This window comes from Megascapheus bottae, chromosome 12 (genome assembly GCF_031878675.1).
Source record: "Megascapheus bottae isolate mThoBot1 chromosome 12, mThoBot2.hap1, whole genome shotgun sequence".
Classification (NCBI taxonomy): Eukaryota; Metazoa; Chordata; class Mammalia; order Rodentia; family Geomyidae; genus Megascapheus; species Megascapheus bottae.
In genome coordinates, this window is record NC_143520.1 from 29,627,826 (window position 1) to 29,645,098 (window position 17,273).

A 17,273-nucleotide genomic window follows, 5' to 3' on the forward strand; every position below is an offset into this window, starting at 1 on the left:
TTCATGGACTTTTCTATCCAGGATGCTTTCAAACTATGATCCTCAGATCTCAGCATTCTGAGTAGGTAGGATTACAGGCATGAGTTACCAGCACCCTACTTTTTAAAATTCTAGATAGAAAAGGAAAACACAGAGCTGTCTTGTTATAGGACTTGGGGAGAACCAGCAAAATCCTTTTTACTAATGGACTCTGCTCTGACACTGTTTTCTTCCCCATCAATCTTCGGTCTTCCACCCAGTTACTTCAGATTGAATGTGGAAAGGAGGCAGAGAATCGCTAGGAATAGAAGAGTGCTCTCTCAGTGGCCAATGGTCTGGAACTTACGCTGACTAGCACATCTTCCTCTTGCACAGAGCTTCAATGTGTGGTTGCTTGTAAGATGCAACCCTTGTGTAGCCAAAATTGCTCTTAGAAATCCTTGAAACAGTCCACTGTAAACAGCTCTCAGAGACTTTGGAGCTGCCAAATTGGGGGCCAGCTATTGAAATGTCCAGCATAACGTTCTTTTCCATGAAACCACTGTTACTTCTCTCAAGTAATAGATGTATTAGTGGTTTTCATCTAAGAGTGACATTCTAAAACCCCACGCATACTTCCTTATACCTGAGACTCCTATTCAATGTTCTGTATGAACACTGGCGAGTAAAGAGCAGGGACTGAGTCCTGAAAGTACCATGTAGTCCTAAAACTGCCCCTAAAACTGCCTTGAACTGAGACAATGGATTACAGTTGTTCTGATGGGCAAACCATTTTCCTTAAAACAAAATGTTCTCAGGTCCCTATTTCTTGGCTCAATCTTTTGTATTCAAATTATGTAAGTTTGCATCAGTCAGTGGTGCCTCTTTACACTATTCCCTCATTCCTTCACTAGTTTTTTTGGGGGGGGATCTACTCAGAAGAACAGCAGGTATTGATTTACTGCTGCTTCATACTAGGTACTGTGTGATGCTGTCTTCAAATACCTTTCAGACAAGATTTGGCCTGAAGACTCTTACACCTTACCCCACTCCCTATTTCACATGTGTCTAAAAGCACAGAGTCATAAAAGGTACAAGCAACAAAAAGGGCAGACACATTTGGCCCACTTCCTCCCAAAGGGGGCCCAAGACTGCCAGGAAGTGCCAAAAGAGGTGGAAATTGAACACATAAGGGTGAAATGAGTACTGATGTGGAGCCTGTCCCTGAGAAAGGACCCAGAGAGTCACAGCAGCTAAATGAATTGAGTGGAAAGGAGAGACGGATAAGTTAGATGGAGGGAAATGAAGACACTTCATTTGGCAAGAGTTTGTGATCCTTAATAGAAGAAACTTAAGTCGCAATATATTATCTCTAATTTTCTGCCTTGGGGTGACACCTAAAACAATAATGAATAACTTGTATGACATATTCTCAATGAGCCTATAATTGTCATAATAAAAAAGCAGCTGCTCGTAGTGAACATAGTTAAAGAGCCTAGTGTCCACTTATCAAGCATTCATTGTCTGTGTGTGCGGGGGGGGGGGGGGGGACCAGTGCAGTCCCCTCCTGGTTAGCCACCTAAATAGCCCATCACTTTGGAGATGCTGGGGAGCAAACAAGGATAAGCCAGCTGAAGAGCGCGAGAGAGAACTTCTTCCAGTTGTAGATCATGCCAGCTTCTCAAGGGAGTCATATATCTGCTCCAGTGCTACTGACGACCACTTTCTGTTATTGTTCAGGATAAATTGACTGATGTTGTATTACTTGTGTCATTATATTTTATTTCAAGTGCCCATTACCAAACTATCAGGGATTTATTCACCCAAACAGAGAAATGTCAGGTGTTTCCCTCTTTAACTCAGAGCCCAGACCTGCTACATGTCTCTTGGCATCAGGACACCGATGTTCCCGGGTGAGGAGGTTTAAGTACCTCTCATTGTCTTCCTGGAATTATTAGTTGGTTGGTGCACTTCTTGTTTACACCCAGTAGAGTTTGACTGTCTTCTAACTATATTCTGATATCTAATTTTTTTTTTTTGCCAGTCCTGGGGCTTGAGCTCAGGGCCTGAACACTTATCCTTGGATTTTCTCAAGACTAGAGCTCTACCACTTGAGCCTCAGCACCATTGTGGCTTTTTTCTATGTATGTGGTACCGAGGAATCAAACCTGGGTGTTCGTGCATGCTAGGCAAGCACCCTTACCACTAGACCAAACTCCCGGCCTGATATCTACACTTTTTATCCTTTAATAATTTCAGTTTCATACTGCCTTAATTATTATCTTTAAAGAGTTGTACAGGGATTTTAATTTAACATGTACATTTATGCATATAAAGCACTTTGATGAGACACCCATACTATTATCCTCTGTACTCCCACCTATCCATCCCAACTGGTCTCACTGTTTCACTTTCATGTATGTTCATTGAATATGGTGATGGTATTCACCCATCCTGCCTCTTTCCATGCTCCATCCCTCTCCTTTTAGTCCTTCCCCATTATGTTTTGCCCCACTCCATTAGGACTCCTTTTAGTTTCCCAATACTCATTATATTAAACTGTTAACCATTCAAAGGTGTTAGATCATAAAGTCTCAGTATGAATACAGACGAGTACATGTTGACATAAATGCTCATATTTTAGGTCTAAATTCCACATATGAGAGAAAATAGGCAGATACTTAAATCTTTGTCATGTTTGCCTTTTACTTTACCCTGTGAAATGCCTTCTCACACGTCTTTTTGAAAGGCTAGTTCTAGTTCCCTGGCATCTGCCCACTGCCTTTTCCCCTCACTACCCCATCATTGTCTCTCTTAGAACCCCAGGAACCATCTGAAGTGCTCAATTCCATGGCACCCATTTCCATCTGGAAGTTGCTCATATGTTTTTATGACACATTTGTTGTTCATATGTTTCTAAAGCAAGTCTTAACCGTGCCTTGCAGAAGTAGGAGTTCTAGAAAAGTAGAGCTTTATTATGTGGTCAGCACTCAGGTTCAGAGCTGGAGGGAGAACCTTTTGGTCTCTGAACATGAAGCTCTTGAGCTCCTGCTCAGCCTCCCTGTTCTATCCTGGACCAATCAGATCACTTGGTCATTCTGGTCAACCTGGCCCTTGGGAAGTCCTTAATGAAGTGCTAGACAGCAACCTTGTGGTTGGGCTCTGTTACTCCCGGTGAGTGCACACTGAGAATCATGTTTGTGAGGTCCCTGAAGTCGCTTTGCACTTGGATCACAAGATGGCCCAGGACAAAGGTAGTATCTCTCACTTGTTTTCCTGAGGCAAATGAAGATTTACTTTTTTCGATCTCAAGCACTCAACCACTTTGTTCATTGTTTCCAACTCTGCCATCTCTTCCTTACTCCAGGATAAGTAGAGAAGCTTTAAGTTTTCCATAAGCAAGGGTGAAAGGTCCTCTTCCCATTGTTTACGCCACAAAATTTTATTATCTACTATGTGAACAAAACAGGCCCCTGTCCTTATAGAGATTGCAGTGTAGCAGGGAGCATGCAGGCACAGACAGTATATACTGCCAAAAAGGTCTTGAAGAACCACACTATGAAGCAATTAAAGGCTAAATAAAAAGGCTCAGGACAGAGGTGACACGGTTAGGGTTTGAGGCTTAGCAAACTATCTCAGACTGCATGAGTCACATTGTTCAACACCATAGGAGCTGTTTCACATATGGGAAAACTACCATTATGAAAAGGAAGATGATTTTTCAGATAGGAACTTTTTGGGAGAAGCTCATAGCTACTAGAAGATGTCCCCAGGAAGAAGGATGTGGGACAGACAAGATGGTATACAAGTTTTTTATGTACCATAAACTGGATGGCTCAGAACAACAGGAATTTCCTATTGCATGGTTTTTCAAGGCTTGAGGTCTAAACTCAAGTTGTCTATAGAGCCATGATTCTTCCCACATCTGTACAGAAGAATCCTTCTTTGCTTCTTCCTAACTTTTCCAATTTGCTGCAATCTTTTGCCTAGCATTTTAATGATTCTAACCTCCACCTTCATTATCACCTGGCAGTCTTCCTATGCATCCTGTGTCTTCTTGTAAGGGCACCAGTCATTTGAACAGGGGAATCATCCTACTTCAGTGAAACTTTGTCTATGTTTCTACAGGGTCCAATTTCTAAAAATTACACTTTTATGTACTAGGAATTAGGATTTCAAGGTATCTTTTTTGAAGGGCTGCAGTTCAACTGTAGTATCATTGGATCTGGGCAAAATTAAGTGTGTGTTCTGAGTGGGACTATTTTGGTAGGTGGAAATATTTATCATCTGGAAGTTGAATTTTATAGTTTTGTGTGTCATGATATATCCTTTTGATTTTTTTCAACCATTAAAAATGTAAAAGCTATTTCTTAGTTCATAGGGCATACTAAACAAGCAATAGACAGGCTCTGATTATAAGGCTTTTAGATGAGCAAAATTATTTGATTGAAATAAATATCTTTCATTCTTTATGGGCCCTTAATGGTTGGGTTTTTTTGTTGTTTTTTTTGTTGTTGTTTCTTTTTTTGCCAGTCCTGGGCTTAAGCTCAGGGCCTGAGGACTGTCCTTGTATTTTTCTCAAGGCTAGAACACTACCACTTGCACCTCAGCACCACTTCTGGCTATTTCTAAGTATGTGGTACCAAGGAATTGAACCCGGGTCTTCGTGCATGCTAGGCAAGCACTCTACCACTAGGCCAAACTACCGGCCCAATTAATGGTTTTTTGTTATGCTTTGTTTCAATTAAAGATCTTTAAATACTCATACAAAAGGGTTTTAATTCAATATATGCATACAATGCATCTTGATTAGTGTCACCCTTCCAACATTATCCCCTCCGTGCATCTCATCCCCATCTATGCCCTCCTGTTTCCTAGTTCATTTATGGATACCTTCTGAGAGACTAACCACCATAATTTTTTTAAACTTTTTTTTCCCTGGGGCTTGAACTCAGGGCCTAGGCACTGTCCTTGGACAATTTTTGCTCAAGGCTAGTGCTCTGCCACTTGAGCCACAGTACCACTTCTGGCTTCTTCTGTGTATGTGGTACTGAGAAACCAAACCCTGGGCTTCCCAGGGTTTTGTGCATGCTAGGCGAACACCCTACCACTAGGCAATGCTCCCAGCCTATTTTTTGTTTTTGTGTGTGTGCCAGTCATGGGACTTGAACTCAAGGCTTTAATACTGTTACTGAGCTTCTTTTTGCCCAAGGCCATCACTGTAACACTTGAGCCACAGCACCACTTTCAGCCTTTTTCTGTTTATGTGGCACTAAGGAATTGTTTGGTTTTTGTTCTTGCTGTTTTAGCCAGTCCTGGGGCTTAAACTCAGGGCCTGGGCACTGTCCTTGGACACTTTTTTCTCAAGGCTAGCATTCTGCCACTTGAGCCATAGCACTACTTCTGGCTTTTTCTGTGTATGTGGTACAGAGGAATCAAACCCAGGGCTTCATGCATGGTATGTGAGCACTCTACCACCAGGCTACATTCCTGGCCCTTAACTACCATCATTTTTAAGTGTACATTAATTGTACACAGTAATGGATTTCATTATGATATTTTCATAACATGCATTCAATTTATTGTGATTACAATTACACCCTCTACTGCCCACTGCCAGTCTCCTGCCTTTCCTCCTTTTCCCATTTTGAAAGCAGACACTTTCAGAAAGAAAACAATAATGAACACAAAGGCATGGATTAGAGAGGAAATAAGTGTCTTGCACAGTAAAGGATGTGGTGGGAGAAGAACAAGAATGAGGAGCAAGGAGATGAGGGGGAAAAGCTGTCATCTGTGTCACAGAAGACAAGTGGACAGAAAAAGTCGGGGGAAGGGAGAGCAGGAAACCACAGACTCCATGTAGGAAATTGGGTCACTGCAGGTCACTAGTTTAGAAGGTATTAAGCAACTTTCTGCATAAAACTGGAAATGCAGTGTGTGTTCTCGACAGTGAGCTAATTATTTTCTTTGAAAGGGTGGAAGAGCACTTGGGAGGAACCCAAGTGGCATTTTGAGCTGGGCCCCCTGAGTTCAAGACCCGAGTGACAGACCTCCCAGCCAGTACCTAGGAATTATCTTAACTAAGAATGTAAAGGACCTTTTTGATGAAAACTTTAAAACCCTGAAAAAGGAAATTAAAGCAGAACTAAGGAAATGGAAAAACCTCCCATGCTCCTGGATTGGAAGAATCAACATTGTGAAAATGACAATCTTGCCAAGGGCTATCTACAAATTCAACGCAATACCCACCAATATCCCAATGTCCTTCTTTAAAGAAATAGAAGAGGCAATCTAAAATTTTATATGGAATAATAAAAGACCCTGTATAGCAAAAACACTTCTTAGCAGAAAGAACAGCACAGGAGGAATTTCAATACCAAACTTTAGACTTTATTACAGAGCTATAATTATCAAAACAGCTTGGTACTGGCACAAGAACAGGCCTGAAGACCAACGAAATAGAACTGAGGACCCAGATATTAAACCACAGACCTATGGCTACCTAATCTTTGACAAGGGAGCCCAAAAAATAGAAGGAAGAAAGACAGCCTCTTCAACAAGTTGTGCTGGCAGAACTGGTTAAGCACCCGCGGAAAACTAAAGTTGAATCCTTCTTTGTCACCCTGCAGTAGAATTAACTCCAAATGGATCAAAAACCTGGAGGTAAAAGCTGACACACTGAAAACTTTACAAGAAGGAATAGGAGATACACTAGGCCTCCTAGGTACAGGTCGAAACGTTCTTAATAAGGATCAAGAATCACAACAAATCAGAGAAAGGCTGGATAAGTGAGACTGCATTAAACTGCAGAGCTTTTGTATGGCAAAGGACATAGCTAGTAAATTAACTAGAAAGCCTACAGAGTGGGAGAAGATCTCCACCAACCATACAATGGACAAAGGCCTCATATCTAAAATATATGAAGAGCTCAAAAAATTGAATCACTCCAATACTAATCTTCAAAGTAACAACCATCCCATTAAAAGATGGGCCAAAGACTTAAAGAGAGTCTTCTCTGAAAAAGAAACAAAAATGGCCTATAGACACATGAAGAAATGCTCAACATCTCTGGTCATAAAAGAAATGCAAATCAAAACAACTCTAAGATTGCACCTCACTCCAGTTAGAATGGCCAGGATCAAGAAAACTAATAACAACAGATGCTGGAGGGGATGTGGCCAAGAGGGATCCCTACTATACTGTTGGTGGGAGTGCAAACTCCCTACTATACTGTTGGTGGGAGTGCAAACTCGTTCAACCACTATGGAAAGCAGTATGGCAGGTTCCTCAAAAGACTAAGCATAGAGCTCCCCTATGACCCAGCAATTCCACTACTTGGCATTTACCCAACTGTCCAGAAACAAGGACATACTAAATCCACTAGCACAACAATGGTCATTGCAGCACTATTCACCATAGCAAAGATATGGAACCAACCTACATGTCCCTCAGTTGATGAGTGGATCAACAAGATGTTGTATTTGTACACAATGTAATTCTATGCTGCTGTCAGAAAGAATGACATTGCCCCATTTGTTTAGGAAATGGAAAGACTTAGAAAAAATCATATTAAGTGAAGTAAGCCAGACTCAAAAGAACTTAGGCTCAATGGTTTCCCTCATTTGTCATAATCAGTAGAAACCTTGGGCTCTACTAGCAGAGATTTGCAATAGAGCAAAACCTTGATACATAAGGCCATATAGTATGAAGCTAATTGAAAGGACCTCCAGGATATTGAAACAAAAGCCATATAATGAATGATTGTTGTCCTTAATGTACTATGTTATCTCTCATCTCTTTTGCTGTCCCTTGGTTATATCATATTGTTACAGTATCTCACTTTGTTATCTGATATATTAGATATATTTGTATTTGGTTATTTGAAATTGAATAGGGAAGGGGGGAAACCAAGATGGGGGGTGGGGGGGAGAGTAATAGGGACCAAGACATGTGAAAGGGTGTCAATGTATGTGAATTAATGCACCTTTTATCTGGCAAATATCATGTAACCCTTTTATTAATTACAATAAAAATAGTAAAAAAAAAAGAATTACTGGGGTTGAAACTTAGGGCATTGTACTTGTAAGGCAGATTGTTCTACTATTTAAGTCATGCCCACAGCCCTTTTTGCTTTAATTCTTTCTTACATAACATTTTGCATTTTGCTTTTGGCCAGCCTGGGCCATGATCCTCCTATTTATGCTTCTCACATAATGCACATCACCACACTAGCCTATTGGATGACATGGGATGTCACTTACTTTTGCTCAGGCTTGCTTCAAATCTTTACCATTCTTTACCTCCTGAATGCATTAATGATGTGAACTACAAGTCCTAGCTGATTCTCCTGCTAAATCTATTCTAACACATGGCCTCTGAATGGCTTCTAAACATGTGAATTTTATTATGCCCTTTTCTGTCCTATAATCTGTTAGCTGTGTCTCATTGCCTTTTCTTTTACCATTTATTTATTTATTTATTTATTTACTTATTTACTTATTTGTTTGCCAGTCATGGGTCTTCATGCATTCTAGGCAAGCACTCTACCACTAGACCAAACTTCCCGCCCACTTTTTCTTTTTCTTTTATTTTTTATTATTGGGGTAATGCATAGAGGGGTTACAGTTACTTTTGCCAGGTAGTAGGTACATTACTTCTCACACATTGATACTCCTTTCCATGGTTTTTGTCCCCATTTCTCTCCCCCCAATCATCTTGTTTCCCTCCCTTCCCTTTCCTATTTCAAATAAACAAACAAACGTATATACAATATACTAGGTAACAAAGTCAGATACAGTAACAATATGAGATTAACCAAAGGGCAAAATAAGAGAAGAGAAATAACATGCTATTTCTCATTGCCTTTTCTGTGTTCCATGCCATCACCTATCTCCTCTGGGCCCCTCTCTGAGATGCAGAACAGAACATCTTACTTTCCTTAAACACACTCCATCCCTCACCTTCAGCTCCTCCACAAACTGATTTTCAGTTGGGAGCTTTGATCTTCATTCTGTGTCACTTATTGGGGAAGAACGTTTCTGACTCGATCTTCTACTCTTAGCCAAATTACATTCTGTATATGTATCTACAGTATCTTGCCCATCTCCTTCAAATAGTTAACAAAACCAAGAACTTGTTTTTGTTCTCTCCCTTTAGATAGTGTGTGTGTGTGTGTGTGTGTGTGTGTGTGTGTGTGTGTGTGTGTGTTTGGTACTTGGTCTTGAACTGAGGGCCTGGTAGCTGTCCCTTAGCTTTTTCACTCAAGGCTGGTGCTCTGCCACTTAAGCCACAGCTTTGTTTTTGACTTTTTGGTATATACTGGAAATAAGAGTCTTATGGAGTTTCCTGCCTGGGTTGACTTAGAACAACAATCCTCAGATTTCAGCCTAGTGAGTAGCTAGGGTTATAAGTGTAATCCACAGGTACCCAGCTACCCTTTAGATTTGTGTCCACATTTCTCCTCATCCCATTTCAAGCACATGTCACATAATCAATAATCAATAAGTAAATATTGGTTGCATCCTGCTGAGCATGTAGCCACTGATGAGCCTCCTAAAAAGTTCACCCCAATCAATGCCCTAGATCTTATTAGGGGTCTTCAGTATTTTCAGAGCTCTGCACCTGCTAAGCTCCAGCTAGAGGGTACAGCACAGGGAAGGATCAAATATTAAAAAGCAGAATCTGCTTTGGAACCCGAAAACAGTGGTGCTACCTTCCACAGAGAAAATGCCTTATTAGAATTCAGAACATTCCCCTGTAAGCAGACTTTCTTACTGTTTGCTCTAAAATGTTTGTGAGTCAAAAGATATGCTACAGACTTGAAACAGAAAGCAAAGGCAGAGAGGAAGGAAAGTGGAAGCCCTTTTCTGATACCCAGTCCTCCACTGGAGGGGAGAGGTGTCCTTGTCGTCCTCCCGTTGCCTAGGTGATCTGTGGGAAGCTCTGAAGTCTCCATCCTGGGCTGCTGGGACATCCCTGATATGCAGGTGTGGGAAACCACATGAAAGACCAGGGGAGAACCCATGGTTCATTCCCGGAAGAAGGACCTGGGCATTTGGAGCAGCTCAACTTCCTGAAGACCACTGAGGAACAGCTACTCACGGTGGCCATAGGCCCCCTTTCCAGTACTATGTGAGCCTCACCTGCACCCCACACATGAGGGCATTCCTTGTTTTCAAAGTCTACAACCACCACCTGAAACTTGTTTCATGTTTCATTTGTTTGGACAGACCATGAAGTAGCTTTATCCTAACACTGATGTATAACAGATGAGACTACTCTGTCAGGAAATGGACCCCTTAACTGGACTGTCTGTGTGGGGGTGGGGGATGGGGGGTGGAAGCCTGGCACCAAGAGACCACAGTGTCAATGACATGAATCCAGCCCATTGCTTCATGTCCGCCAACAAGTGGGCCTGGCTTTCAGAAGCTTTGAAGCTTGCCTTCTTAGAGATGAGGTATGCTAGAAAGAGGCAAATGAGGGTGGCTTGCAGAAGGTATGCGGAGTGGGGAGGGATCAGCTGGGTATGTGATGGGGGGGTGAGTCATGTCTCTGAAGTGACACAGGACTGTTCATGTGTATCTCAAGAGCACACACATGGATTCTTCAGCATGGATGGTGTCGGGGATAAAGTGGAAGCTTGTCCAGTGATTTCACAGGGCTGAGTTCAGGACCTGCCCGTTTGCTCTCCATCATACTTCAGACTGGCCCCTTGCACCATCGGGCCTCTGTGAGGAAGCTCTCCGAGGCTCCTCAGCGCCCACATCAGAACTTCCCAAACTTTCCCTCTGAGGAGGAAATGCATGCCCTGGAGCAGCAAGATATGAAATTTCTTTTAAGTCCCCATTTTCTGTTAAAAATTCATGTGAGTTTTGCATCTGACTCCATAATCTATCTATGCTTGTTTTAATATAAATATAGTATTTCCCTCAGACAGTCAAATAAAATTTACAGTTGGAGGAAGTTGCTGGGAGAAGGGGGCTGGGAGGTTACAATTTTAATAACCTTACAACTATTGAGGCATACATTTCCTTTTTTCGCTTAAGTGAAAACATCTTTATTGTAAAAAGAACTATAATATTACAAGCTTTATAAACCAGTATTGGAACATTGCCTACCTTTTGATTTCCTAAAAGAAATCCTAATGAGGAGTCTTGTGCCATTTTTGATTATACTGGCCTTGCTGAGTTGAGCTGCCCAGCCCTGCCCAATGAAAGCCTGTGAGATAAGTCTCACTGTCTGGTCACTTGCAGACATTGCCACTAGGCATGCCCAGAGAATGGCAGCCTCCTGCCCAGAATCCATGCTATTCATGTCATATCAGCTTTGTTTTGAAATCAGCCATATCAGAAACCAAGAGAAATGGAGATGAAGACATGGATCAAGTAATACACTGTTAGCAAGAGTGAAAAAGAAATCAGAAGAAAGAGCAAGAGACCCTGATTTCTAAAGATCCTGACCAAGTCAGTAACCAAGGTGTTGGTCCACAGGCAATGCTCTATCTAATGGGACTATGAGGCAGCAGCTAGCACTCAGAAATTGTTTTCACAAACAAAGGAGGCCATGAGGACTTCATTTCTGATCCTGGAGGGAGGATAGATGGAGTTGAAGTTGCATATCATCGTGGCCGAACCACAGCCTGTGGCTGAGGTGGAGGAGGGAGACGGTTAAAAAATTGTAGACAGGTGATCAGTAAACTCTTTGAGATAGGGACTTCGGAAATTCATGTCTCCGTATAATAGATAATAGAGGGCCCATATAATTCAGAGTTGGGATGAAGGTCTTTATTTCATGCTTGCAGGATAAATCGGGCCACAAGGAGAAATCTGTGTTCACAGAGATTTTGGCTGAAATGGCCCCAAGTGGAATCATGATCAGCTATCAACAATGTGTGCCCCAAGAAGGCAATCCCCCAAAAGGCGAATGCTCTTTTGGAGAAGACCCCAGCAGCATCAGGTGTGGGACTCAAAAGCAATGCCAAGGCAGAGGCAGTGAGCCATTGGAATCTAATGTTCATATTTATGTGACCTAACAAACATCTGCATCCTCAGAAGCCTTAGGAAGACTCAGCTTAGAGGAAAACTCCATTCACCAACCATTTAATCATATGATCTTTTTGTTCATATAAAAACAAAAACAAACAAAAAAAGGATGCTAGAATGTACCCAATGTAACAAATGAATTTGTGCCTTCAAAACAGTGTCTCAGGAGGTTATGCCCAAGCTTCAAGATGCTCATGATATTTTCAGAAATCTTTGGAACTAACTTCAGAGCTGTTCTATGATTCATACTTGAGAATCAGCTGGTTTGATCACCCAACTAATTCTTTAGCTTTGCCTTGGAATAATTTTTTGTTTGATTCCAAATATAAAAATCCTCTGCCAAACAAGCATGCTCTTTCACCAAGCCTGCTGCTCTGAACCAGTGGAGCATGTCTGGTTTACTTTTGGTCAGTCAAGCACTGGCCAGGTGCTTCAGAGATGCTTGATCAATATTTGTTCCTGTTCACTCCTCTGTATCAGGCTGGTCTTTCCTTTTGATAACCCAAGTATCAAAATGTTTTCCTTCTCTTCTCTTATATGGCTTTTAAGTTTTTACTACTTAGTAGTCTAATATAACTAATATACTAGTTATGCTATATGGATATTCAAAGATACTAGTTAATACTCCAGAAGAGGAAGAGTTATTCTGTACCTGTACCCACCCAAAGCCATGGTCAGCATGCCTCTTACAATGGAGTGTGAACCATTTTTGTTGTTGTTGTTGTTGATTAACATCACAGAAAACAATCTAGCAATCTTTTTCCTTACATTACTGTTTGTTTCAGGGATATACAATAAGATGAAAAAGTCTAGCTCCCCCCACACACAGAATAGCTGTCATTCTAAGGATTGATTATGCATTCACCTAATCATTACAGTTTTGGCGGGGGGTTTGTCAGTCCTGGGCTTGGGCTCAAGGCTAGGGCTCTACCACTTGAGCCACAGCACCATTTCTGGCTTTTTGCTACATATGTGGTACCAAGGAATTGAACCTGGGTCTTCGTGCATGCTAGGCAAGTACTCTACCACTAGGCCAAACTCCCGGCCCCTCATTACAGTTTTTTTTTTAAATGCCTACCTGCTCTGGCTTACACGGTTGCAGTAAAATATTTCACACAACAATAATATTGTCATCTGGTGCTAATAACACTGTATGTGGAGGTATATAAAGGATTTTTTAGATTCTAAAAGAAAAAATTAACTAAAAAAAGAGGTTTCTCTGTGGTGGTTGTTTCTAATAATGTACTCTGTGAAGTTATTTTTTTCTCTTTTCTTTTTCTTTCTTTCTTTTCTCATTTATGGTTTATCTCCTGTTGTTACTGTATCTGACTTTGGTACATGGTATATTGTATGTATACTTACTTGTTTATTTGAATTAGGGAAGGGAAGGAGAACAACAAAATGACGAGACGAAGGAAAAAGGAAGAACCAATGTAACAATGATATTCACAAGACAGTATGTTGAAAATGAACTGGGGGTAGGGAGGGAAAGTGGGAGAACAATATGGGAAGGAGTAACAATATTCAAGAAATAATGTACTCTATACATCACCTGAGAATTTTGACACCCCTCTGCACATCACCCTGACAATTACATTTAAAAAAAAGAGAAATAATAGTAGTGTCTGAAACTAGTATTCAAGTTGAATGTGTGATTTAGCATACCCAAATGTTACTAAGGAATTCCCATTGGCTGCTTTTCTGAGTTGGTCCACAGCAGCCCCCCTTCAAATACCTATGAAAACCATCTCTGCAGTGAGTGTCTCTCACATGAGTCTTTCATATGATTTGGGAGGCCCAGACCTAGACTTTACATGTATCATAATGTTGTCACCATTACACTTTAACTGTGTTTTGATCAAATGATGAAGTAGCCCAACTGTGTTTTAGGAGGAGGAAATTATTGGCTCATGTAAGTGAGCCAATGGGTTTGATAGTGGAGATAGGTGCTCTATTCTCCTCAGATGGTATGACACAATGGAACATGTCTGGTTTACCTTAATGAGATGAGCCTTGGCCAGGTGCTTCAGAGATGCTTGATCAGTATTTGTTGATCTCTCACTTCTTGATTTGGTCCTCCACATGTTGTTGTGGTTTTTCTTAGACAAGCTCTCCTGAAAAGGTGAGATGGCTGTCAGTTGCTCCGGACCCACAACAGCCAAATACATCAGAAAACAGCCAAATACATCAGAAAGTTAGACTCCATTTCTCAACTTCTGGAATGTAATTCGATGGTCTTTCTCTCTTTGGTCTAGCTTGGATCAAGTAACATTCTCATCTGGACCAGGCAGGTTTCATTTAAATACAGGATATTTAGAGCAGAGAGTACTTTAACATCAGTATTAGATGGTTGCAAAACCTTTGGATGGTTTGAAGAAGTGACTTCTAGATTGAAGTCCCTGAAACGGAGCAGATTGAACCTGCTATGGGAAACAATTTCTCTGGAAACACACAATTGAGATGAGACATCAAGAAGCCACTGTGGGAATGATTGAGTTCTAGCTCACATGATATATTTGTGATCCATGAATTATCAGGCCTCAAAACTCATTGTCTTACTGTCATCACCACCAAACTGCTCCTTTAAGTCCAAGACACAGTCTGACTTGATGTTGTACTACTGCTACCAGATCAAATCTCTGTCAGCACATGTATACAACCCAAAATGCCTAAGTTACAGGGAAATCACCTGTGGCACAACTGCCTTCTGAATCTTGTTGCTTATATCTGGGTTATTGCCTGACTGTGGTCCATTCCTTACTCCCACTGCAGGGCAGAATAGCATGCTGGCAAGAACCTGGAAAGTGTTCAGGGACCAGTCCTCCAGGGGAAGAGACTGGGAGGCCAAAATGCTCTCTCTGGCCAGGTCTTAGGCTCTGGGAAGAGGAAAGAGTCAAGGCCATCTGGAACCCAGGGACTAATGTTGAGGTGGGTCACCCATGGGGAATTCAGGCTCTAGTGTAGCTTTTATATTGTTAAGGGTCGGCAAAGTAAACAAAAAATTCTGAGTGAGCTGTGATTTGGTGGCTTGGGCCTGTAATCCTAGCTACTCAGGAGGCTGAGATCTGAGCATCTGAGGATCACAGTTCAAAGCCAGCTTGGGTAAAAAAATGTCCACAAGACTCATATCTCCAATTAGCTACCAAAAAGCCAGAAGTAAAATGGAGGTTCAAGTAGAACTCTAGCTTTAGGCAAAATAGTTTAGGGACCAGCACTCAGGCTGTAAGTTCAAGCTCCAGAACAGGCAGGCATGTGGGCGCGCACGTGCGCGCGCACACACACACACACACACACACACACACACACAAATACTATTACTGCTGCTACTACTACCACTACAACTACTAATTTTGGGTGACAAAACCAAGGTGCATGATGCCTTATAAATGTAGACTCAGCAGCTGAAACGTAAGCTTACATTAAATCAGACCTTAACTCAATCCTGACACCTTTGTTTCAGAAAGTTTCTTCCTAGAACAAAGGCACCAGGTCCATCTCCTGTATGCAGAGCCCTGTGCTGGGGAAAGCATTTTCATACCTTTTCAAAGCTATGGCCAGACTGAAGTGTGAGTGTCTGAGGCCTTTCGTCCTGGAGAGGCAAACAGCCTGCCACAGTGCGAAGACGCTCTACCCTTACTCACTTCATCTTTATTCAAAGAATAAATCAGGGAGTTCCACATTTGTGCTAGTTGTTTAGTGCTCAGTGTTCTCAGATGTTCTCAATGAGGCTGCAGGATCATTGTTTATTTGAAAATTAGGGCACAGATGAGCCTAGTTTCATCCATTCCTGCGTAAATGTATGTTAAATCTTCTTGATAACAGATCAAAGCAGCTTCCCTTCTAGCCCCCGTTATGGGATGTGAAATAACTGTGCCTGTAGCCATCAGACAGGAGCTGTGAAGAGCTGTAAGCAGCTTAGCAAACTAGCCCTGGTCTAAAGACACAAGAGTAAGACTTTTCTCCCTCCACTCACAGACATGCCACAGATCTCAAGACTGGACCAAATGGTTCCAAGTGTGCTGCATCCTGAGATCCCGATGACCTCACTGTGGAGGAGGATTTGTGAGGGTCTGGTCACTCCTGAGGCCCTGTCCATGAATGGCCAAGGTGGGTGAGTCCTCCCATCTGTGCCAGACCCTATGAGGCCCTGGGGGCATTCCACACAGAGGATTGTTTGTCTTTTCTCCCACAGAGGCATTTTACCAAAATTATGGAACCACGTCTGCCCTAAGGTGACTTGTATCACCTTCCAAATTTGCACGTTAACGTTCTCACCTCTTTTAGTACCTCAAAATGTGACTACTTGGAAATAGAGTCTTAAGGAGCTAATTGAGGTTGTATGAGTCACTAGATTTGGCCCTCATCCAGTATGACTGATATCCTTACCAGAAGAAATTAGTACATACAGATTAGACCCATACAGAGGGAAGACAATGGAAATATATCCCGAAAATCTTCAGGTCATTTTAGATCAGAAATTTTAAAGGTTTTAGGAGTAGGAAAATGATTCATACCTCTATCTTTATATCCAGAAATCTGGAGGGTTCATTTCTTTCATGCAAAAGTCCTCAGATGCTGGTACTTGTGTGTGTGTGTGTGTGTGTGTGTGTGTGTGTGTGTGTGTTGGAATTCATCATAGTTTCAGAGCAAGTTTAGGCTGAGGCCTCCTTATTGCTTGGGTCTGCATCTGAGCAGAGCTTAAAATGTCCAGCTTCAGTTTTGTGAAAAGCTATGTCTAGGTCTCTCCATTCTCCAGACCTCTACTAACCCACTGCTCTCTGCTCTATGTCTAGGTAGAGCGTATCTGGGGGTACGACATGAAGTGACTAGGCTTGGTACCAGCCAACTTCACATGCTGTCTTCAACCCTTAATTGCTCAGTCTATCTTTGGGAAGTTGCTGGCACTAAGCCACTGTGAGCATTGCTCCTCTCTGTGAATCAGGTGTGAGACAGGACATCTGGGTCCAGCTCAATGCCAGCTCTGACAGTCACTCACCATCCTGGGCTGTGTAGATTCAGAGTCCTTTTTGCTTAATAACAGTTGCTAATGCTTTAGCCAGGTGTGGACTTCAATGAGATGATGCCTGTGATGCATTTAGCACAGGCCCTGACCACTGTGACCCATCTATGATCTCTGTCACTATGACTACTGAGAGTTCTACAGAGAGTCTGGTGCACAGTTGGCATTAAACAAATATTGGTTAAGTGAATATGTGAGCTGTGTTGGAGGCTAAGTCTCTGCCTGGCTCTGAGGACACTCCTCAGTACCACCCA

At 41.9% G+C, this 17,273-nt stretch overlaps 1 protein-coding gene across 2 annotated transcripts in view; it reads right to left on the reverse strand.

The window, feature by feature from the left end:
* LOC150056388 (uncharacterized) overlaps positions 1-17,053 on the reverse strand; it is an 83,327-nt gene extending 66,274 nt beyond the window's left edge. For both annotated transcript variants that reach the window (XM_090343122.1, XM_090343123.1), the window contains exons 1-2: positions 16,996-17,053; positions 13,997-14,113 (exon numbers count right to left, since the gene is read on the reverse strand). In XM_090343122.1, coding sequence (XP_090199248.1) covers positions 13,997-14,113; positions 16,996-16,998 — 120 coding nt within the window. In that variant the 5' untranslated portion in view covers positions 16,999-17,053. The remainder of the gene's footprint in view (positions 1-13,996; positions 14,114-16,995) is intronic.
* Between the last annotated feature and the right edge of the window lie 220 nt (positions 17,054-17,273).